The sequence below is a fragment of the Drosophila elegans genome, unplaced genomic scaffold (assembly GCF_018152505.1).
Source record: "Drosophila elegans isolate 14027-0461.03 unplaced genomic scaffold, ASM1815250v1 contig_814, whole genome shotgun sequence".
In the NCBI taxonomy this organism is placed as follows: Eukaryota; Metazoa; Arthropoda; class Insecta; order Diptera; family Drosophilidae; genus Drosophila; species Drosophila elegans.
Genome location: NW_024546167.1, coordinates 3,016,810 through 3,041,749, shown reverse-complemented (window position 1 = coordinate 3,041,749; position 24,940 = coordinate 3,016,810). Strand labels below are relative to the sequence as shown.

Here is a 24,940-nt window from a genome sequence, read left to right as displayed (position 1 = left end):
CGGTTCGAATTTCGTTTGCGTGTATTCGAACAGGTCCCGCAAAAATACAAAATCACAAAAAAAAAAACTACATAAACACGCCCACAAAACCATTAAGGTTTGGGGCACTAAGCTCCACTTGCGCTAAATAAATAAATAAATAAAGTGGCATGCGAAAAATCAAATCAAAGTCTACATAAAAACCACACAAAGGATCACAATTTATTATGCCAACAAGCGGAGCCAGACAGACATCGAAATGTAATATAAATCCCGCCACATTGACAAATGCCAAAATAAAGCTTAAATGCGCTTAGGCCAGAAGCCAGGGCCCAGGACTTTCACGACTTCCACGACTTTCAGGACTCTAGGACCAGGACCCTTCTCGCGTACGAGTGTGTCTGAGTTTGTTTCGCATAGTTTCCATAGTGGGAAAAGTTTCTAAAGTCAGCGCATTCGCCACCCCACCTGACCGTCGTTTGCCTATTTAATTCCGTCTCGGTTGCCGGCATTGAACATCTCTGTTTTAGGTCGCCATGGAATCGAGGGCCCATGATTTATGTCTGACACCTATGAGCCGGCCTCTTCAGCTCTTCAACCCAAGTGCATGTCAATTTTTTTGTTCTTTCTAAGTCTTGTTGTTTGCTTAAGTATTTTGCACTCTTTAAGCTGTTGCCAAGGCCAACATTTCTTGCCTACTTTTATCTTTCCACATTTGAAATGGCAAAATTTTGCTGTCTCGAGGAAGATATACCCTAAAACACAGGCCAAGCTTATATAGTGCTGTCAATTTTTATTTATTACAAGGATTTTATATTGACTATTTTTTATTTAAAAAAATATATCTAAATATATATTTGAATATAAGCGAATATATTAATTAATAATCGAACAAATGTGGGATGCAATTCCTTTTAAAAAGTATATATTTAAAAGCTTCAGTGAGATTAATAAATTTGAAAAAAAATTCAATAAAAGTCGGATAAAACAAAAATAAAACTTTTAAAAAAGTTAATCCTAATTTTGACTATTTTTTCCTTAGGTTTTAAACGGGTCATTGCTAGCCAACTAAAAGTATTATCGCTTTTATGTTAATAAAATGTACATTTAGTTTTAGAATGATAAGGACTATAAGGAGAGTTCGATATATCTCTGGGCAGGGTGCAAAGGTGATTTATTTTTTCCACGACCCTTAGCAACTTTGTTCACGCCCCACTTGAAGGCCAAACTCAGAGCACTCTGCTCATCAGCTCTGTTTCCGCTCCATTGTCATTATCAGACCGGCACTGCCATGGTGACAAACTAAATTAATGATGATTCTCTTTGATGGCTTTTGCCATCGCCTGGTTTTGTATTTAAATAAATATTTGATTAATGTCTTTTCGCTGAAAACGACTCCTACATGCCTGTTTTTGTCGCCGGATTGCACAAGATGCCATATTTCCCTGATGCCATTTATTTCATAAATTATATTGTTTTATGGGTTTTTATTGTGGGCTTTTTATCGCCGTTGATTGTGATAAATGGTTGCCACGTAGGCTAGTGGCGAAAGTTGAGTATTTGCAATTAATTCGTCGTCGTCTTATGTTCTCAAGGTCTCTACTCCTCGCCAAAATTTTCTTTCGCCGCAAGAATCTCGTGGATACAGTGGCTTTTAATTGAAGAGCCCCCCAATAGCTTTAACTTTCAACACAACACTTTCTCCATTTTCTCAACCTGTTCGCTATACATTCCTCCGACCAATCTCATCGTGGCTTATTAAATTTTAATATAAAATTTTGGTTCTCGAAAATGTGCCACACCGAAAGAAACAAAACTATTGTTAAACGAATTCTAAAATATGCCTTAGGAAACTTTTGATATTAAAAGAGTAAAGCAGATTTGAGGCTTTCAAGGTCTTAGTTTAAAATTTATATATGATAAAAGCTTAAATAAAGAATAGTAGTCCTTAGAATTTGTTGAGATCTCACTTATCTTGAGAATATCAATATAAATTAATGCCTTGAGCCTTGGTTCAAAATCTTTTTTTTTATAAGAACGGACAGATTTCCGTACAGGGAGTGATTGATATTACTTTTGGAGAAAGTTATTTATTTCTATTGTTATACCTTTTTTCTGCCTAAGGTTTAATTTTGCCCTTATTCCTATTAGACCTCCACTATGTGTTTTTTTTTTTTTTGGGTGTACCCTTGGTATCCGCTTGTAAAATTATCTTAACAAAGTTTTCCCGAATGCCGCAAATGGTGGGCTGGTTTTAGGCCCACCGAAAATGCGAAGCAAAAAATCTACTCCCACGTGTGTTCTGTCCGCCGGGGTTCATGCAACATTTATGGCGAGCTCTTAGGCCCGCAGAACACTTTTACGATGTCATAAAATAATTAATAACGCCACTAAACAACGTAATTACGCGCCTAAGCCCAATGCATACAGGTGTATGTGGTGGTTGGTGTATATGGTATATGGTGGTATATGGACGGTGAGCGGGGCATGTTCAGATTATGTGGCTGCCGACGCCTAGATAAATGCTTCGCTTTCGTGTAAACAAAATTGCAACTTTGTATTTAATTAGGCACGGGCGCTTATTCAATTTGCCGCCCGTTTTTTGGTCTTCACCTCACTTACCGTAAATCAGCTCACGTTCGAAATTGGCTGTCGGCACAACGATTAGGAAGACCACGCCCGGCATCCTGTCAGCGCACTAGGTTGAAGTTGAATCTGCGAATGGATAAGCCCGAGAAAGTGGCCGTTTAGTTTGCAAATCAAGCTGCAAAGTTGGAGCATCTTAATGGCCATCCCCAGACTGAGGCGTTAATTTAAATTTGTTGGGGTAAGGATTTGGCAACTCAACTTGGCCAGGAGCCTTGCCAACGGCTAGATGTATGCAACATCGCATCCAAAACAGAAAGCCGCGTTTTGCATAGTATACAATAGCATAGCATAGCATAGCCTTGCCTATCTGCATCCCCATTATCCCGACTTCTATACTCAGTCACTGCATTAGCATCTCTGTCCGGTTTCATTTTCGCCTTTCATGCGCAACTTTTCCGAGCTGCAGCAACTTGCAGCCGCTAATGGGCTCTGAAGGTTGCTATAAGTAGTTTGCGCTTTGTTTGTATATTCCCAGAACTACTTTCAGAAGTTCTGGCATGCTGTGATGGCTTGCAGATTATCGCAACAATTTCTTAATCAAAGAGCAGGCCAACCCGTTCTCAGGCGCCATTTTCCTGTATCAATAAAAGGTAAAATGCTTGTGGGCTTGTGGGCTTGCGGCAAAGCAAGAAGAAAAAGGAGAAGGCCTTCGAGGATATTTGCGCACCCAGTGCAGCTCCGACTGCTCGAAATTAAAATGCCATTAGCACCGAGTTGGGATAAAAACGATGCGACTGCGATTAAACAGAGGAGCTGCCTCGGAATGCTGATGCCGCGCTCTGCCGGGGGTTAACTCCTTGCAGGATCTGCTCGAATGTCCTGTTCCCGGCAGAGGGCACATACAAGCGAGTAAGGAACTGAGATTTAATGGAGTTGCGATTTTTACTCTCCAATGAAATCAAGCCGGCAAGTCGTAAATGCATTTTCAACAAATATAAAAAATAAAAATTATACAATTAAATATATATATATACATTTTTTAAATGTATATAATATTTAATAATTAATTTAAATTGGATTGTGAGCGATATTTTTTATCAGCGCGGAAATGGTTAACAAAAAAAATAGTAATGTAGTAATATTGGCCAAAGCTTACAATTGAAATAAAAATAATTACATAACAATTTCGCTCTCAAAAATTAAACCAATTTGGCCAGAGCCACCCATTCTTTTTGTTTCGTTTTTGTTTTAATTTTTAAGTGAACATTGCCCCGACGAAAAAGAGTCAACAATGAAAAGGTTCTCAAGTAAATCAATATTCGAATACACCTTATGAGCAGTCAGCCCTGCGCTCAGTTGACATTTTCCGGGCTCCCCAACTGCGGCGCAACTTTTTCCACAAACTGTTGGTTTTTTTTTGTTTGCAACACTTTACTTAAAAACTTTTCACAGCAGTCCCAAACAAACGGCCTACTCATACTTATGGTCCAAAGGGATTGGGGAGAAGGGAATGGGTTCAGGATCCTGGCTGTTCAGGGTTTTGGACGGACTCGTTCACCCGGTTTCCACAAGCCTCTTAGCAACTTTCAAGCCAAACAACCGAAGCCACTTTGCAGCACGTTCACTGTTGCACTTTTTTTCTTACCACTTGCCGTCTTTCATTTTGCGGCATATTTATTAAAAAGCAAGAAGCGCAAAAAACGAGCCAGCCGAGGAAAATTGGGAGTGGGCTGAATTCTTTTATATTAACCGAAAATATTTATTTTCTTGCTCGCTGCCTTCGTTTTTTGTGCGCACTTCTCTGATTAATTCCGTAACTATATATTTGCACAACTCGGGAGTAAGTTTTCCGCCACGACCACTTGTGATGAGTGCAATGCCGGAGACTCCAGCCCTTCGAGCTTTACTTTCCACTTCTGAGCAGGATTGTGGATCCAAGTGTTTGTGTGCCCCCCAACAATGGAGCCTGCCGGTAATTTGTATGAGTACCTGCCGACCCACTAATTAGGCCACGAGAATTGCATTAGTTTGGCGTTCGGCAAAAATAATTACAAACTGCAGCGGGCCGCCACAAAACGAGCTATCAAAAAGCCATCTGAAGTGGCCCCAGGTTTTTAAAGCGCCCATAATTACTTCCAATAACTTTTGGCCAAACAAACAGTGGCCATGGTGAGCAGTGCAAAATGGAAGAAAAGACTTTCCCTGTCAGCTTTGATTTCATGGTTTGCCACATTCTCGCGGGAGTTTTTTTCTCATTTCCCACTCTAATGCCATCTTAATTAAACGCGCTAATTGGTTATGTCCTGGAGTGGCAAGAAAAGGCACTCAATAATTTAAAAGTCAAGCAGAACTTAAGAACCACTCCTCTATTGTATTTATGCTGAAATTTAAGAACCTTACGTCTTTAAGCACCCTTTGACTGGAAAACCCTTGTGGGATTAAAGAGCTGTAACTCGATAGAATGAATATTTAAGCATGCCACAAAAAGCGGGGCAAGCACAGAAAAAGTTGGTAAAACTTTCAGACAACACAGCAAACCGTCGTATTAGGACTTAGGTGGACCAACGACCAGCTTTAGCATAATGCATAATCATTTAAACAAGGATAAGCCTTGCTCGAGTCCTGCAGCCGGGCATTATGACACACCCTGGTGCAGCCAAGTCTGGAAAAAATTCCTTTTATTGCCAATTTGAGCGGGAAAAGCTTGGCCCGCTTGGCCCGCTTGGCTTAAAGCAAAAGCGATAAGAACAAAGCAGCAAAATAGCCGAAAAGGTGCTACAAGCGCCCTCCAGCGTAAGAACGCCAAGTTAACCTTTTTTTTGCTGCCAAAACTTGCTATCTGCCGGCCAATGTGTGGCGGCATTCGAATGCCCAGTGGTGCTATTTGCAGGAATATATTATCATTAATTTCAAATTATGAAAAAGTGGCGACGTAGTCAACGAGCTGGGGCTCAGCTAGGTACGGTGGTAGCCTAGGTTAAATATTTCTTCGGCTTTAATACAATCCCAGCAGTGAAGGACCTCAACTAAATATATGATTTCTGCTTTTGCTTTCAGCTTGGTCGTGTTTTGCGCAATTTCAACATCACAAAGATAAGCGATCTGGAGCTGATATCGAACTCCACCGATCGGCTGGACATCACCTTTCACTTCTTCGGCGTCAAGGGCGACTCCCAGCGGATCCGGGATGCCATCACCAGGATGGTGGAACGTGGCCGGATCGGAAACTTCACCCTGGTGGCGAACTTCCATCACTTCGACGAGAATCCACCGCTGGGCTTGCTGGTGAGTATCAGCTTATCCATCTCTTTTTTGAAATTTTCTCAAAACGCAATTCTATTTGATTGGCCAACAGGAATGTGGTTGTTACGCATTCAGGCATTTATTTGTGAAAAAGCATGGCCCAGCCAAGTTATCTATTGAAATTTTCCGGTTAGACTGAATTTTCGTAGAAATAAATTTTAAATTCATCGTCCCAGGCACTTTTTCACTTTGCTCTCTGGGCACATCCATCAATGGCAGCCATTCCATCATTGATTTCTGCCGAATGGCATTGGTATTTTCATTAATTCGCATCCGAGACGGCCATCAGGGCTATTAAAAGCGTAATAAATAAACTGGCGTCCGCATTACATAGATGGCATTTCCACCATTTCCGATACGTATTAAACAATAATTTATTAACTATAGGGGCACGTGCTGCAAGGGCGGTCCAATAAAAATATAAACAAATGCGTCCATAGCCAATGTAGCAAAGTGCTGTGTTAATAAATATGCACATAAATGTGTCAACAGTGTGGCACTTGACACTCGGACCGGATCGGACCGGCAACGAAAATAATTATTTATTAATTGCGGCCAGTTGGCCGGCTCGAACAATTGGCCTCATCAGGCGGCCAATTGCAATTAAGTGGCATTAACGTGACGAACAAGCCGCCAAACCTCAGCGGTCCCAAGTTTGCTGGGGGGATCGCCTTTCACAATTCGAAAACCCCAAAACCCAAAACCTCGAACCCCGAACCACAGCTGTGCGGTGTCTAATTAGTGCGACATTGTGTCTCTTTGCAGGAGTTGAGCGTCAATCAACCGCAATCAGGAGTGCGCGAGGCCAGTGAGTTCATCATATCCTGTACCGCCCAGGGCTCGTCCCGGATGCAGTTCCAGTGGTTCAAGGACGGTGCCGTCGTGAATGCCAGCAAGGCGACGCGGTAAGTGAACTATCCTATCCGACTTATCTCGCAGGACCAGCTTAAATTGCAATTCCGTAAACTTTCGACCCAACCAGCCTGAAGTTTTAATAAAAAGTGGGGGTTCCCTGGCCAATGTCACAGAGTCGCGACTGCCGGCACAAGTGTTCAATTTGACTTTATGACTTTTACACATCAATAAACATGACATAAAAATGCCTGGCAGAATAAAAATGAAACGAAACGAAACGGCCAAAAAAGGATAAATAAGTCAGGGCAAAGATAAAGATTTGTCAGCCGTAGACGGCAGTCATAGTGAAATTGGGGATGGAGTCTGGGCTCTGGACCAGGCCGAAACCTAACCGCAGTAAGCCTAGCCGAATGATTGATCATAAATCCAACAGTGTGGGCCAGCCGGAACACATGTGTGGCCAACATATACGAATGGCATTCTCATTTCCTCATTCACCCCGCTCCAAATCCAAATCCAAATCCACTTGGCTGGCGGGGATGTGTTACATAAAAAGCATATGGCCGTAACTAACGAGGGGCTGTTTCTTGGGCGACTTGGCAGGGGTTACGAGGAGCTTAGCCCTTCTTCCCTGGGCCTCATCATCAGCACCATCAGTGGTGCCATTGGTGCCATCGGTACCATCACCACCCACCAACGGGCGACCATGTTGCCTTGACAATTCGCCTTGCAGCCGCACCACAAAGCTCAAACTTTACATGTGTGTTGCGTGAATGGGAAACGAGGAGAACGGAGGTCTTTTTAGTGGTGGGTTGCTTAAATAAGGGCAAGTGCGGTGCAGATGCCGATAGAGTTCGCAATTCATTAACAAAAATTTAAGCGCTTGCAGGAATGCTTTTAGTAGTTCAGAGCAAAGATTCCTTGGCAGACCACATCACAAAACGTTGCCAAAATTTAAGTTTATCAGCCCGGAATGTTATACTTTGCTATCTCTAATTGATGACAATTATAATATCCTTGTTTTGAATACTATCCAAACTTTCTAGGGCTTATGAAAATCATTGGTACTCTTAAACTCATACCTTTAATACTACATAATGGCAGTACTCTTATGGATATTGCTTTCTATAATAAATTACAATTATTTTAATTTAAGAAATCAAATAAATAAAATTTAAATAAAATAAAGCACAGAATCGCCTCGTTTTCTAGTAACTCGTATTTAATTTCATTATAGAAAATAAAGCCCAAACCTCGTTATTCCTTCAATATAACTTCTATTCACTTGTCAGTTGTCTAGTTATGCAAATTAAATTACACTTAACTACACAAATTTACAAAATTCCAATTGTTAGAGCACAGAATACATAACTTATTATTCAATCACCAGATAACTATCGAACTGATAGCCGGGTGTGTTATTTTTATTCGCTGTTCGAATCAACGATTGTTCATCCGTATATTACCTTTCCAATAAATAAATGGAGGGCATCTCCCCCGGCAAATCGATATCCAAATCTATTCCCGGAGTTTTTGTTATCCTGTGAAGCCAACTATACGTTTCCCAACTGCCAACTGGCAGAACAATTCGGACCCTTTTTGTGGCCATTCCGCCAGCCCCATCCATTTCCAGTCGTGGCCCGGACTTATGATTACTTTTATGCATATTTGTACATATCCCCCCATTACGTATACGTAACGTAGCGTATTCCGGCTTGCTGCAGGACCGCCACGTGGCAGGCAGCCCTTCGTTTGGCCCACTTAGACGCATCGATGTGTGAAAAATGACTGGCGTACAGAGCCGCAAACACATGTTTGCCCCAACGCAGCAGCAAGTATTAGTAAATATTTTAACTAAAGTGAAGTGAGTGAAGTCATTCATTTGGACATTTACCAACTTTGCATTATACAAACGACTACACATTAAATCCGTCCCATGACTTTACTTTTGCGTACTAAAATAACCGGAAGTAAGCAAATTTTTAATGCTTGATTTCACCGCAGGGAGTTGTTTACTTGCGGTAATGTAATTTATAATTGGAATAGAGCCTATACTAGACACGATTACTAATTGAAAACTATTGGTAAATTAAGACAGTCTGCATAAACAATGTTTGTTTGTTTTAAAGTGTAGCACAATTGGATTGTTTTTTTTACAAAAAAGATCTTAGTACCATTTACAATCAACGAACTTTAAGATTTTGCACCCTCTAAAAATTGTTTCACTGGACAACTGTAATTGAGGTCAGGCATACGGCAATTTGTGATTTCACTATAAATCTTTAACAAGAATAATCTAACTATTACACAGCTCAGATACAACAATTGTTATTTGCTTTTAATGTGGCTTTGTATTTAAGACACAAAAACAGGTTTAAATCGCCACTAAAAAAATGTATGTAGTGAACAGGCGCTTAAAAACAAACAAAAGTGCGTGCATCAAAAATAGTTTGTATGCAACTAGGATTTCTTTTGTAAGGCCTAAGCTAAATTATTGAGAATGGCATTTAAGGTATGTAAAAGTATGCCTTCTTTTCGCTTGTTTTAAGTTTTCTTAAAGTTTTTTCAAATCAAATGTTGTAAAGTAACTTAAATTTTTACTAAAGCGAGATATTCCAAATAAACTAATTTGGAAGACAATTGTTTAAAGACTTTTTTATGTTGTTTTCAACAGTCTTAGTTACCAGATGCAATTTCAAGATTAACTCAAAGTGGCTACCTACATTAGGCCGCCTTTAAGTCCGAAACCGGAGGCGTTTGGCCGTTAATCTATTGGATTGCCAGTCGCCGAATTGTGACCCAGTTAGCAGATGTTTATCGAAAGCAGCACAGGCCGTAACCCACTTAATGAATGCAATTATTTTCCAATCACGGCGCTAACGCATCCAAAGCTGGCTGCCAAGGAGCCCGCAAGCAGGGCCAACTCCCAGGTCGGGCTTTGATTAACATGCCTTGGCGTTTACATTGCCATTCGAAGGCGGCAGTTATGTGCACACATGTGCAAAATAATCTACGGCTGCCAGCAGGGCACGGCCATTAATTGCGCCCCTAATCCTGTGTCCTTTACAATGTGGGTCGCAGGATGGGCGGACGACAAGGTCGCAGGGCTGATTAAGTGCTACGACTCCAGTAATACCATTATTAGAGTTGCTCCCAAGCAAATACTTCTCATTGAGCCATCTTCGATGGCCCGAAGGAGCTTCGATATCAAGGCACTTAATTAACTTTTGAAAACCTCTCAATTCACTTTATGCACCACATGTCCTTTTGATTATCTTTAAGTTATGACTCTTACTTTAAGCTTGTAAACACCTTTAAAGTCAGAAAACAACTGAGCTGAGTGGTGTGTTTGCCAAAACAAGATACTTTTGGCTTAACAAAATGTTGCTAATTCCATGAACAGGAACTTGTGAAAAGCGTTTGACGTATTTCACAACTTTGTGTCATGTAAGAGTCTGCTTTCACAGAAATACACAAACCAATTGACCTTTTAAAGAGGGAACAGAAATATCTGCTAATGTTAGCTTAACCCTAAGCACTTGCGTAATCTATATTTGTCTCAGCGCTTTGAAGTGGAAGGGCTTGACTGCCTGTCAATGCAATTTCGAACCCCACTTCCATCTCTTCTCTTAGCTCTTTTAACCAAGCCAAGAACAAGTCTTTGGCTGGGGCCAACGAAACAGTTGCCTTCACTTTTGGCCGGGCTCTGAAAATTTGTCAAACTTACTTAAAAGCCAAAGGAAAAATTCAATTTCAGCAGCCATGCAGCCAAGCAGCCAAATTGCCTGACCCCAGCACGAGACATAAGTAAAATATATTTCGTATATATTTTACAAATTGGCTCAACCCGGGGCAACAGTAGTCCAAAATAGTAGCAACAACGAGGCAACAACTGTCTTGACAACGCAACGTTGTCGTTCTCTACGACAATGGAATGCAACTTATACAAAAATACAGGGTGAAAAGTAGATTGTACTCCTGGTCATAAAGATTTCCTGAAATTCTACCATCTCTTCAATCAATTATTTGGTTGTTTACTTACATATTCTAGTTAAAAACTAAAGTCCTGTATTCAGTTCTTTGAGAAGTTCTTCTTTGAAAAGATATCTTAAAGATCCATAGGTTACATTTTACTGAAACTCAAATATGAATTTCTTATTTTAAATTTAATATGGCTTTTTGTCCTTCGACTTCAGCGTACAATTTTATTTTCTTCATGAATAATTGAATTATAATTTAAGTCTGGATTTTTCTCAGTACATCCATTTTCAATGTGGTGGGTCACGATTTTCATTAGTTTCATTTGCAACAATGCGTCTGCCATACTCGTCCGCTTGTTTCCTTGGATTTGCTCTGCTTTTCTGTTCCGGGGTGACAATGGCACAATTAGTGACAGTGACACCATCGCCATTCGGTGGCCACTTCGCCTCCCCGACCGCCCCTTCAAAATTCGGCATTATCTCATAACTGGTTCAACTCGCTGTGCAGTGTTTTCCTTGTCCTGTCCCTGTCCCCTGTCCCCTGTCTTGTCGCTGTTTCCAATTCCGGCTGCTTGGCTGGTTGGCTGCTTGGCGCCATTTGTGCAATAAAAGGAGGAAACTTCAGCGGCTGATTGGAGCGTTGCCGGGACGGGTATTGATCAAACAGTTTGGCTTGCCGGACAAGGCTGAGCCCCACTTTCTCGGCAACGCGTGTCGGTCTGAAGGAATGCGATACAGTCGAGCCCCACAAAGTCGGATTTAATGAAAACTTACTCAACAGTTTCTTGAACTTATGCTATCTCTTTAGGGAAAACATTTTTTCACTTTACCAAGCTTTGTTGTCTTTCTTTTCGAATGAAATAAAATGGTATAACTAGGTTTTGCGCTAAATTATGCCTCAAATTAAATTAAGTCCTTCAGTTTTGAAACTAATATTTTAAATATAAGAATGAGGCAGTTTTTAATCTTGTATATAAAAGCTTTCACAATTTAGTGAGTTGATAAAAGAATATTGTTAAATATTGTTGAACTCTGTTGAGTATTGTTGAATATTGTTGATAATTGTTGAATGTTATTCAAAGTGTTTCAATATTGCTGAATATTATTGAATGTTTTTTCGTGTTGTGGAATTTTGTGAATATTGTTTAATGTAGCTCAAAATTGTTTAATGCTATCGAATATTGTTGAACGCTATTATATTGTTGAATATTGTTGAATAATGTTGAAATTTTTAAATATTTTAAAACATTATTGAATATTGTTACCTATTGTTAGTAATATTAAATGTTGCTGAATATGGTTGAATGCTGATGTAGATTGTTGAATTCTGTTGAATATTGTTAAATATGAAAGGATATTGTTCGATATTGTTAAGTTTTTTAAGGACCATGTTTCTTACGCCACAGCTCTCCAGTTTGGCTTATTGAAAGTCTGCTGTATTCATGAACGGCATTGAATGCGGGGCAGAAATAGTTTAGTAGCTGTGGCAGTAGTGCCAGGTACAGTTGTGCAGCTCCAAGCTCCGCCGATTACCATACCCTCGGCAGGCACTCAGTTAGCTAGTAAGAGTCGAACCGGGCGGAGGGCAACGGTTTTTTTGGCCACCTAAGCCAAAAATCAACGCGCTTGCTCCGTGTCCAACGAACGAACAGGGGTCCGAGGAAGTCGGAAGTCGGAACCGCACCATGCCCATCCACTGGGACTGGGACTGGGAGCACGACCACGAGCATGGCGGGGGGCACCACCATTGGCCACCGCCGCGGCGCCACTGGTCCACCGGGGAGTCGAAGTGCCGGCAGCGACACTACTACCTGTCCCACGACCTGGACGTCTGCGCCCGGGACTTCCACCTGCGGATGGACGACAGTGCCTGGTGCCACGGCTCCTGTCTGGTGGGACGCGTTGTGATCGAGACGGGCACGGAGCCGGACTCCCTGGGCCGGGGCACCTTCAAGGTGGTGCTGGACGTGCACCACTTCCAGATCGCCGAGCTGACGGTGAAGGCCCGCAACAGCGACACTGTGTGCGTGGAGGGCAAGCAGTCGGATGACCGCGCCGACAAGGGTCAGTTGTGCATCACGCGCGAGTTCACGCGATCCTACAAGCTGCCCCGCCACTACGATGCCACCCAGGCTCGGGCCACCTTCTCGGCGGACGGCATCCTCATGATCACCGTGCCGGCACCGCCCAAACTGGACGACGTGGAGCGGCTGATCGAGATCGAGTCCACGGGCAACTATTTTGGCAGCGTGTCGGATCCCACGGCTTCCAAGGCCATCGAGCAGGCAGAGGCGGGTGGCGATCCCACTCCCGATGACACGGCCATGGATAAATGAAGCCGGCGACGTCTGGCGGTTGCGCGGAGGCTGCGCCTCTTCATCCCAAAGTGGAGCCGGAAGCCCAAATGCGTTTAGGCCGCCAGAGGCAGTCGACCAAGTTTCAAAGGCGCAGAGATAGGCACATGCACGTTGGAGTACTTGTACTTTGGAGAAAGTAGTTACTTGGATTGTCATTAGGTTCCAGTATAGCTAGCACGTAGCCCCTCGTTCGAAACGTGAGCAAATATGGCGCGGTTCTAGTTTTATTTCTTAAGATAGATTCAATATAACGTTAAAGAGTTGACAAACGCTTGAGATTTTATGTTATGCCAATAAAGGACTTTATCAGAAAACCAAAAGTATGGTATTTTTGAGACTCGCACAGTTTTAAATCAATATTTATTTAGCTCTACTACTCATTTTACAAACCCAGAGAAGAATCATGGTAAATCCAAATATTTTCACTTTGAATTACATTTGTTTTTCCGTTTGGATAAACCAATTAAACATGTTAATAATTACATTTTCAGTTTTAGTTTATTTTAAGTAAGTTTATATTTTGAAAAACAATGTTAAATTTAAATATTTTAATGTTTAATTTCACTATGGGGTTTTTTCTCTGGGTACTGTGTTCCGTTTTCAGTTGTGATGGGTAATTGTATAAAGAATCCGAAAGGGACGGATCGATAGATAACGAAGATTCATTCCATTGAGTTGTTATTTAAAATGCAATCTCACACAAAATATTCGCCAGCTAATCGTCAAAACAATCCCAAATCAAGGATAAATCATGCCCGTGGGAAAACCCGGCTCGGATACAAATCCCAAGCGAATTGGATTTCTCGCCACTCTTAACTTTCCTGTCACGCAGCGTTTGATTAGCGTCAAATTTGAATAAAATTCACTAACACCTTTTGTGTTTTCCTCTCTGTTTTTGCGTCTGCATCTGACGCTTTGCCTTTTTCCTTAGGCACATGGCCCATAAAAAGACAAAGGAAAAACCCAGCCAGTCAGCAAAAAATAAAGAAAATACGAAGACATACGTATGTAGTTTGCTTATCGACCTAAGAAAATTCCAAACAAAACAATCCCACAATTGGCAGCAAAAAGGCAAGGGGAAATACTTGTTATGTAAACAGAGAGAGAGAAACCATACGCAAAACCTCAGTAATTAAACTTATTACGGATTAAATGCTTCGTTTTTGGCCAGCAAGTGTGGGTATCTTTTCTGAGGCTCCCTTAGGTTGCAACATATTTAACCCAAAAATATATGGAAAAGCTTGCAAACTCAGGGGCGTGTGGCCTACTTCATAAGGGCCCAATCAAGCCTACGGCCTTCGCCGCTTTTGATTTGGTTGCCGTCCTTTGCAATTTAGCTGTTGAGACACGTTTTCTGGTTACGATTGTAATGAAATTTGCTACATCTTGAAGAGAATTGTTGCAGGCCGCAGTCCACAGGCCGGCAGCTGAAAAAATTGCCACCGAACGATGGGACAACGAGGTCGCGTACTTTGTCATCGTTTTGTTTTTATGCGTAGTTGCGTTTAATAAAGTTTTTATATGGCCCTTGAATGCGAGGCGTGGCGACCGAAGGACGAAGGACGGACTCCCTTATTTCTAATCAAGTTACGGCTGCGGAAACGCTGCCTGCAGCTTTAAGATATTGGACCGACTGCCTGGGCCGTGGGATATTCATATTTACGAGTATGGCGGATGAGGATGGCGATAAAATATTCAGCAGAAAAGTAACTTCACAATTTCAATTTCCCCTGCTATTGGTGCCGGGGACAAACCAAAATAACACAACGATAATAAACACCTACACACCAATTTTATGAACTCATAAAACACTCGGATGGAATTGTATTCTATATATGCCATGTACACTGCGTATGTTTGTGTTTAAAGAACTGGGCCGTAGGCTTATCCATAAAAAACCCATATGCACAGCCCTTCCGCTTGGGAAAACCCTAGAAAAACATCGAACATCGCCGAAGGCCATTGCTATTGCCATTGTTGTTTTATGTTTCACTGGCCACAGCTCGACAGCAATCGGTATGCAGCTCACAACTAATTTTGTATGGCCTTTGATCCATTGTGGGTGCGATTGGATGTTTTTCTGCCAACTTTTCAATCGGGCTGTGATCCCGTATCCCCCGAGGAGTCGCCAACTTGTGAGCGAATGTGGCAGAATGTGTGAAGGACGCGACACCTAATTACGCAAATTGATGTGACATCAGACGGTTTAGGAGCACACAAGTTGAGGTCTCCAGGGGGAGGCAATCCACCGGCGATTTTCACGCCCTGTCGAGCTTCTTAATTGCCGATATTTATGGTAATGGTGACAAAATTAAGATTTTACGCATGTACATAATCAATTTGGTCCTAGGCATTAGACATGGTTATGGTTTTCTTTGCCGGCTCGAGGTCGTGTATTTGTTATGAAAAATTAAAGACAGGGTTTTTAATTATTTTATCCAAATTTGTATAGTACAAAAATTGAAGACAGGGTTTTCATTTATTTCATCCAAATTTGTGTAGTACATACTTTAACTTAACAATTAAAACAATGATATTTCTAAATTGTTTTTAATAAGAACTGTTTCTTTGCCAATTCAACTTTCATATTTTACATTTTTTATTTGAAAGCTTGGAAAAAGTAACTTAAACTTATAAAAAAAACTTTACAACAAAATATTTATATTTTTTTTAAATCGTGCAACTACATGATAAAAATTGAGACCATAAAAGAAAATGTGATACGTTTGAGAAAGAATTTCTTATATATTACGTATACGTATTAGCATGTGTGACTCATAAAGAATTAGGAGCTAAAGGCAAATCAACAAAAATTTGACAAAAAATTAGTGCCCCTAATTCGAAATGTAGTTATAGTGCTAGTTAAATAAGCTATAAAATATATAAACTCCTTTTTGACAGCAGTTAGGTTACTAAGAGAGAGCTAAAGAACTCTTGCAACTATTTTTCCCGAAGACCGCCTAATAATTCGCTTAAAATCAAGGATTACTCTTGTGTCATGAGCAAAACTGGCATCCGAATCACTGGTTAGGTAATCTGTGTTGTTGTAGATCGTGTCCAACAGAGTTTGCTGACATCATAAGACTCCGGCAGCAGTGCCGACGTAATTGCTCCATTGAACTTTATAGCCAATGGGTTGTTATGAGTGGTTTGACCAGCAACCAAAGCACACCAGCTCAAATGAAGCGCAGATTCGGATTGCCCCGTCATGAACTGGCATCCTGCGAGCTGTTTTGTTGTTTAGCTGTTTTGCTGCTGAGCTCGTGAGCAGCTGAGCTGCAGTTGTGTTTACAGGACATGCACACAGACACGCACGCCTACGCAAAGGAATTTTGCGGGCCATTTGTAGCGCGTGGTATTGGGGTAGGGGATATGGGGAAATGGGGATTTCAGCGGGGCCTGCGGACTGGAAAATGCATTTTGCAACCACAGCCGGCAACGCAACGAAACATTGCTGCCCCCTGGAGCCGCAGGAGCGGGACCAATTGCACTTGCCGGAGATGGTTACGTGAGGGAAATCACATTGGGAAAATGCATCATTAACAAGAAAGATGCTGCGACCACTGGGACCGGAACCGGAAACGGAACTGGAAATACCCTGGCAGAACCATCGATTTAATCTAATGAAGGATTCGTAGTGATTGCACACTTGTGGAAACATGTCTCAACAGCTAAATACTGAGTCAAGGCAGAAATATTAAGTATTGCATTCCATCTTAGCTAATGTCAATAAATTTCTCCAGCTAAAAGCTTCGATAATGATTTAAAAGAATAATATTAAAGTATTGCATATAATCAACTTGTTACCTAGCTTCAATGTTGTGTTAAGCTTTAACTAACTTTCAAAGTAAAGTAATTTTAATGAAATAAATAGGTTTTTAAGCAAAAATATTTAAATTTTGTTTAAATGGTAGCTTTAAAAAAATGTTGTACAATATGCTTCCGTCTTTTTGAGCTCTTTAATGAGCAATGAGAATACCAACTGCCGGTCATAAAAAGAAATATATTTAAACAACTTCAACCCAATAGCTTTAAAACTTTGAGATTGCTTGACACACAGCTGAAAGCCGTTTACGAAGGGAGTGTGCCTGCCAGATCCAGATAAACACATGCATTAAGGACTCGGCAAGGCTTCCTTTGCCCCAAAAACTTCCATTCAACATGGGTATACCCTTTGTCGAGGGCATCAAATTGAGCACACACCATGAAGCGAATCGAATGGCAATCCAACCACCAACGACCCAAAACGAATAATGTTCATCTGTTTCGAGCCCGATATTAGATCGCTACCAATAGAAAAGAAGGACTCCAGCTCCTTTAACCATCACGAACGCATCGCTGAGATCCTGTTTGTGCGACGACTAATCCTTGGTCCTGCGTTGCAGTTGCAGTTGCAGTGGCATTAGTGGAGCTGCTGCGGCTTAGCCAGCTTCCTGGACATCCTGGACATCCAGGACGCCATTGCCATTGTGCCAAAGCCGTTGTCAATCCTGAATGGGTCCATTTGCTGTTAGCGGGGACGCTTTGCTGTTTTTGCGGTTCTTGTTTGCGAATCGGCGAGGACGTAGTTAGTACGGCATTGGTGTTGCTGCCGTTGCTAATGTTGCTGCTGTTGCTGCTGTTGCTGCTGTTGTTGCTGCTGCTGTTGTTGTTGTTGCTGCTGCATTTAAGCGTTACGCACTTCCTGCTGGGAATGTTATTACTTCCGTTGCCGTTTAATTGATTTTGAAGGTGCGTATTTGGCGGTCGAAGGGGAAGGTAGGGGTGGATCTTCCGCCCGCGGCCATTAGTAAATTGTAGGTTAAGTGCTCTGCAAGCGAAAGCCCAAAAGCCAATCTCCATCCCCATTCCCCCACCCCCACATCCATTGAAAACGCATTTTTAGACGTTACACCTGTAAATAGTTAGGAAGTGGGAGTGGTAGTGCGGTTAAGGAGCCTACCACCGCACTGCGAAAATGCGGTTTTTGGGCACCACTTTTTCAAGGCTCTTGTTGCTGCTCTTGTGACGTCAGCGCTATCCATGCGTAAAAGTTATTAGTGAAATGCACTCACCCATAGGAAGGCGAAAGGAAATGGCATTGGGGGCAGGTGGCAGTGGCAAACTGCAGATGTTTGTTGGCCACGAAAACCTCAAACAGCACTTAAGTTGTTGCCAGCTGGAAGGCTTTGGTTTTCGGCTTTCGGTTTGCTTTACTTAGTGCTCTGAAGGGTAGGGGCAGGTGCAGGTGCAGCTGCAGGTGCAAATGCAGTTGCAAACTGCGATTTACGATTTCCAGCTTCCCGGACTCCGCACTACGGACTCCGCACTCCGGAGGATTATGAGGCACACCCGGGAGCTCCCTAATAGGCTTAGCATGCATTTTAGACACTTTGCACAAACTTTTGGCCAAGTTGCTGACGAGCTGAATTTAAATTCGCAATTAACTAAGATTTCACATCGCTAGTCACAGACACGAGAACTGCGATTTCCATCCTCTGTTAGCAATTGGATGCGAACTCATGCCTTCAGTCATCACAATACACAGACAAGAATGTCGGTGAGAGTGAAACTTTACATATGGTGATTGATTCCCGGACTGATTCGTCTGATGAGCCACATAAATCCCAGCCAGAACTCAACGTACACATGTCTGCCAGCCGTGCACCGACCCATTTATCCATGAAACCAAAAACTATTAACAATTTTAGCAACAATAAGCTGCCGCCGCCGCATTCAGGGCATTTCGCAAAACATTTGAAAATGAAACATGTTCCTAATTGACTTCGAACCACAGCATCCGCGATTGTTTCCCCATTAGCTACGATTTCTTTCGCCCAGAATGCGATGGGTTGTGCGGACTGGGGATTGGGGATTGTTTTCAGGGGAGTGAGGAATAGAGCCATGATAAGTGAGCTGCTATTAGCGTGTCAATTAGCGGGCTTGCTACATATGAACCAGTTCACTTGGTTCGGGTTCCATGGAACACCATGCCAGATGGTTTATGGAATATGGCAGATGCCCGGGGCGTGAGAATTATTGCATGACTGGCACTGTGCGAATCTGTTTCAAGTACTGGCGGAAACCGAAAGTGGAGTGCTAATTAGCATGACTGACTAACGCTTTCATCTGTCTGTTTCAGGGAAATCTGGACCACGGTACTACCGCCCGAAACCAAAGATGTCTACACCGCGATTCTGGGCGTAACCAAAGCGAGTCGGATCGACGAGGGAGTCTACAGCTGCAAGGTAAGTCATCATATCGTGGAAAACTTTCCTTTATTTCGACTTTTTTGGAGTTCCCATTAAGTGACTTTATCATTACGACGAAGAAACAAATATTTCACAGTGAATTACTATGTTTTTTTTGTTTTTTTAATTTATATCTTATTTTTTCATTGGTGCTACAATAGAATCGTTTACTTAATGCACTAGTTTATGCTATGAACTTTATGAAATCGAAATAGCCTATTCTTATGCGAAAAGAGCGAATTCGTGAAATAATAGAAGCAGGGATACCAGACATGTAAAATTAATTACATGACTGGCACTACTGATAGAATTATTATTTTAGCTTCTTATTACTACTTTTACCATCGCCAAAGCGAACAGGGAAATTAATTAACAATAAAGCTGAGTAAAGAAATAAACAACAAAAAAAAGTTAATTAAAGGGTGAGAAGATTTTAATTTCAATTGTTTTCTTTTACGTCCGGCGCTGCCACCTTATTAATAGGGATTTAACTTGGATGCGCCTCACCATTTCTTGCATTTGTTCTGAATTCATAGTCAACTTTCGGGTGTAGGCCAATACAAGAAATGGTGTTTGTGCACACACGTTTATCTTGACTTCACAAAAGTATTGCATGAAATAGCCATGGCATTAACACAGTAATTTATGTAAGTTTATTGATCCGCATTACAAATTCAGCGCAGCTTATTTTTTAAAATTGTGATCATATTTTGTTAAGCTCTTATTCTGCATACAAATTACAACAGGTCTGGATAAAGACTACTACTAGATTTAAATGGGTTGCTACTGTGTTATAATGAATGTATAAAATAATAAATATACCTCAACATGAAGATATTTTAAAACAAACAATTTTGTTTATTCATTTTTAATGACACATTCTAAATCAAGCATACATATTTTTATACAATTTTCCCTTTATGGTAGTTCAAATGAGTTCGAGCGACTTTTAAGTAATTTCCTTTATTAACACACATTTAAAAGTAACTACCAGCAACCCATTGAAAAGCCTAATTTTGTCGTTATGTGTTAGCAACTGATTAAATTCTTTAGAAAACCAATCAACAGCTGAACATTATTCCTAGAATTTCTATCTAATTTTAAACTGGGCCAACATGGGTTCAAGCCATCACATGCACATCAAAGCATTCAAAAATTCCATGTTAATCTAAGCTGATGATCTGGTTATGCCACTTGGGCCCTCTGGTTTTTTGTTTTAATGATTCCGGTTCCCCGGGCACTTTCAGGCCTTTGCAGACACCCCGTAATATTTTCAGCTGACTAATCAGTCTAATTGCCATATCGCAGCGGTGCAGAGCTATTCCGAGTGTTGGAAACCGTCTGGGAAACCCCCATGAAGGCCACATAATTACATTTGGCTTTGCTGCGTTCTGTTCACGGCCCTGTTCTTCATTTTCGCTATAACGTAGCTTTTAATTAGACTAATTAAAGTATGGCAGAACGGCCAGCTAGAAAGGAGTGATGATGGGAGAAGAGTCTGCCGACCATTGCACTTGAATGGTCTTTCTCAGGGGCCAATTATATTTTAATCTATGGTATTAAACATTCTTTTGACTGCGGTTTCCGGGGATGAATTTACGGCTGCCCCAAAGACGATTTTAAGCCCAATGTGGCCCAGTGTGTCTTTAGGCCAGTCCTTTCTCGGTTTAGGGGCCGGCACTAAATAAGAGTTTTAAATTGTTCCGCACCATTAGGCCCAAAACTGCCCGGCTCCCCATCCCTCACTTCCCCGGCAATCCGGTTCAAGTCCTTTCTTTACGGCTTAGGTAATAACATATTACGCAAATGGCTTGTAAAAAATATTGGACCGCCCGTAAAAGAGGCCAAGTCCTGCCGTACGTACACGTGAAAAGTTTCCGCCCAGAAAAAAAAAGTTGGCCCGCCCGCCAAGTACGTGGACACATGACCATGGATGCCAAGTTAGTTATAAATCAAATGGTAATTTGATTGCCTGCCCACGGGAGATTGTAATAAAATGTTTACGTTTGTTGCGTATAAATCAAATTCCGAATTGTTACAAACTCAATTGAACTTTGGCATTAGCATAATGGACTCTGATTCGTTTGCCTTACTTTCTGACGCAATTAAAGCTGGCTCCTGCACTTTAATTTCGTAGCCAGGAAGGGGAATAGGGAATGGAATGCAACCACAAAAAGCATCGTCAGCATCTGTTGCACCGCCACGTTTCTTGGGGGCCGGGGCCCATTGTATTTAGTGCCTGGTCCGAGGCTCTCCTAAGGGGATTTTGTCGAGTTCTTTATGGGGGAGCCAGCACGGTTTTCCAGCTGCCTTTGCCGCTTTGTGCCTTTGGCGCGCCTCGTGCCGCTTACTTATTATTGTCGCTGCTCCGCCCGTAATGACGCAGCCAGATCAAAGGCAGGACTTGCCAGGAAGAAGGACATGGCAGGGGGGAGTGCGAAATGCTTAGCAGCTGCAACAACTGAACGATAATCAGGAGGGCTGGACTGGAGCTCAGAGCTTCGTGCTTCGAGTTTCGAGCTGCTCGGTCCCTGAAGGTCGATTGTGCTCACGTTTCACGTCTGTTTGCTGAAAACTCGAGAGCATGAATCCTTTTCAATAACACGGCCTCGAGGTCCAAGTCAATAGAACGCCTCCATTATTCGTTGGGGACTGCATGTCCATGTCCATAACACAAAAGCACACAGAAACACACACAGAAACACACACAGCGACCATCGTACATTTCTAATGGGGCGTGTGCCCTTGCGCATTTATTATTTATGTATTGATATCAAGTATACGCCTTGTTGCAATTAATTCATTTGCCTCGGGGAACGCGGCCGTCTTGGGTCCATTACGTGCACAATGGCCCAGAGCGGTGCTGTCCTTAAGTCGGCTGCATTAGCCCCACTTCTTAAGCCACTTCTGATTTGGCAGAGCACGACTGGAGCTTAAGTGTTGTCTTGATTAAAAGACTGGTGGATGAAGGCCACCATGGTATCAAGTCAGAGTTGTGCATTGTCCTTTAATTATCAAAGTACAAAAAGAAACTGGTTTTCGTGGTTCGATTTGCAGGCCACAATGCTGTCAATATCCATTAGCCTAATAAATGCTGCTGGCTGCGGAATAACCTATTTTATGAACTATTAATTCCGTTCGAGTGTTGTCCATTGATCGAGCCAAATGTTTAGCCATTCCAGGGCACAATGTGTTGTTTAACGACTTGGCCCGTTAATGAGACGCGACTTATCCGGGCCAATAAAATGCCATTTGGCCATAAAAACGCTCCACTCGGCAGCTAAGTTTTGCAGTCGAACAACGTGCCTGCTTAATGAGTTAATTGGCATTTGGATTTTGTGGCCGGACAAGATTTGTTGACGTTGCAGACTCGTAAATGGCACTGCAAGGCCAAAGGACATTTCACAGTTCCGAGGATTGCAAAACAAATTTAAAGCCGCCCTTGCCATAAAAAAAAAGAAACTAACCTTCGGCTTACACTAAGAGCGTTTCGCTGTCTATTAAATATTTCCGGATCGACTGAGGCCAAGTGCCCGGGGATATCAGGATGGATATCAGACGAGGATGCAGGAAAACCCAACCAGACAAGTGCGATACCTTCACGGCGGCGACAATGAGGCCGCCGCCTCCTCGTTAGTTGTATCGCTTTTATATTTCTTTCTTTTTTTTTAAATTTGAAACGGAAGTTTGCTCAACATCTGGCAGACTTGTGCCCATCAACATCGTCATCATCATCGTCATCATCGTCATCATCATCATCATCAACATCATTGTTGGCGGTGTGGCAACGTCTAGGATTTTCTCTATGAACCGACAGCCACTGCACTTGAAAAAACTGTACTAGCTATTTAAACAAAAAAATAAATTTATTTAAATTAAATTAAATACAAACGAAAGTCATATGAAGTGAAATAAAATATTTGTTTGATTCTTAAACACACCCAAAACAAATACTGAAAGTTTATCAAAGTATAAGTATTAATTTAATTTTAATAATATAACCACTATACTTTTTAGTAGTCCCTCTAGTCGCTCTATTTTTTAACCACATTCTTTTTGTTTTCATACTTTCGTGGTAGTAATTTAATACTAATCTTATATTTTTTCATACCCTATTAGGATTCAAATTCATGTACTTATAGTTTAGTTTCTATGACAGTTTTGACTTCTCATTTTTGTTCAGTTGTTATACTTTTTCGATTATAATTGTATTCAATTATGATTTTTCCGAGTGGAAAGTCTTTGGCTTCCCTAAGGATGAATGTGCAACAACGGCAGCATCAACAAAGCAAGTTTACAATTCGTTTGCTCGCCAGCCGCGTGGAAATAAATAAATGCAAAGGTTGGCTCGAACCCACACGGCTGCACTAAGGCTTTAAGTAGCCATCCCCTCTTGGCCGAGCAAGTGGTCGTAAATGCTCAAGCTCGTGTGTTGCTTCAAGAGTCCTTAGAAGCGGCGAAGGATTGCCTGGACATCGTCTGACTTACGGTTCGAGTGCCAAGGCAAATAATAATCCCAGTCCAATGCCCTGTTTTGTTACGACAAATACATTTTGCAATCCCGTTCGGGCACTTAAGCCTTTAAATTACATTTCATAAACTAATACACGAGCCTCAACGGCAGACCGAAACGGGATTTGCCGTTTGATTTATGACTGCATTGCTCAATCGCCCCAAGTGAAACAGCAAGCACAAGCAAAATCAGGGCTCGTCATATCCAATCAGCACACAATGAAGATGGAGTCTAGCTGACTAGCAAATAAGTCTATTAAACAAATCCTTGGGTGACAGCCTTCGAGCACAAGCAGGCCACAATTGTTTCCCTTTTGCCCCATGCCGACGTGCTCGCAAAGGACATCGCCATTGTCCAGGAAGTGTGCCCTGTGTCCTGTGTCCTGTGTCCTCTGTTCTGCTCTCAGTCAAGGCTGCTGATGTTTGGCTGGTCGCCCTCAATGCTGGGATATCAATGCAATGCACGTACAGCTGGGGTCGCACCAGTGGCTCCAAATTTATATTGTATGTATGTTATTATTTGTGGCTAAATTACCATATCAATGATATCAAGCATTGTATTATATGGCAGACTTGGAAATTAAAAATCATTCAGTTATTGTTTCTACATTAAACTAAGCTTGTTAGTCTTTGTTTTAAAACTAGTTTTCCGACATTGATTCTTTGTCAAAAGATAGTAAGAGAGTGGAAATTTACACCAAAGCTAAACATTACTTTTTTTTTATATCCTATAATTTCAGTTTGGGTCTATGTATTTAAAATAACGATTTACTGTAAAAAAAAATGTAATCATACATTCTTCTTTATATTTATATATATATATATTTTTTATATTTTTTATATATATCTAACGGTACAAGAATAAAACTTATACCTATACCTAGAAGGTCATATTTTTAAATTTTCGATTTTTTAATCAGTAAAACTAAATGTTTAACTCAATTTCATTTAATACACAATTTGCAATATGGATAGACAAATGAATATGGTATCGTTAACAATATCGAATGAATGGTTGGTTATAAATATTATGCCATTATTTAGGCATTTCTATCCATTTTTAAACATTTTTCGTTTTTAAATGGAATTTATTCTTTAATATTGTTTTTTAAAACATATGATTTGTTTCTAAGTT

General features: G+C 41.4%; 3 protein-coding genes across 5 annotated transcripts in view; 2 read left to right on the top strand and 1 right to left on the bottom strand.

The window, feature by feature from the left end:
* Window positions 1-10,048, bottom strand: part of LOC108141780 — a 36,173-nt gene extending 26,125 nt beyond the window's left edge. Inside the window, exons 1-2 of the mRNA XM_017265287.1 lie at window positions 10,022-10,048; window positions 2,602-2,694 (exon numbers count right to left, since the gene is read on the bottom strand). Coding sequence (XP_017120776.1) covers window positions 2,602-2,665 — 64 coding nt within the window. The 5' untranslated portion in view covers window positions 2,666-2,694; window positions 10,022-10,048. The remainder of the gene's footprint in view (window positions 1-2,601; window positions 2,695-10,021) is intronic.
* Window positions 1-24,940, top strand: part of LOC108141778 — a 118,314-nt gene that overhangs the window by 71,393 nt on the left and 21,981 nt on the right. For all 3 annotated transcript variants that reach the window (XM_017265278.2, XM_017265279.2, XM_041710557.1), the window contains exons 7-9: window positions 5,626-5,853; window positions 6,637-6,776; window positions 19,185-19,290. In XM_017265278.2, coding sequence (XP_017120767.1) covers window positions 5,626-5,853; window positions 6,637-6,776; window positions 19,185-19,290 — 474 coding nt within the window. The remainder of the gene's footprint in view (window positions 1-5,625; window positions 5,854-6,636; window positions 6,777-19,184; window positions 19,291-24,940) is intronic.
* LOC108141785 (heat shock protein 23) lies at window positions 12,202-13,383 on the top strand. The gene has a single exon (XM_017265294.1). The coding sequence runs from the start codon at window positions 12,392-12,394 to the stop codon at window positions 13,040-13,042; it is 651 nt and encodes a 216-aa protein (XP_017120783.1). The 5' UTR covers window positions 12,202-12,391; the 3' UTR covers window positions 13,043-13,383.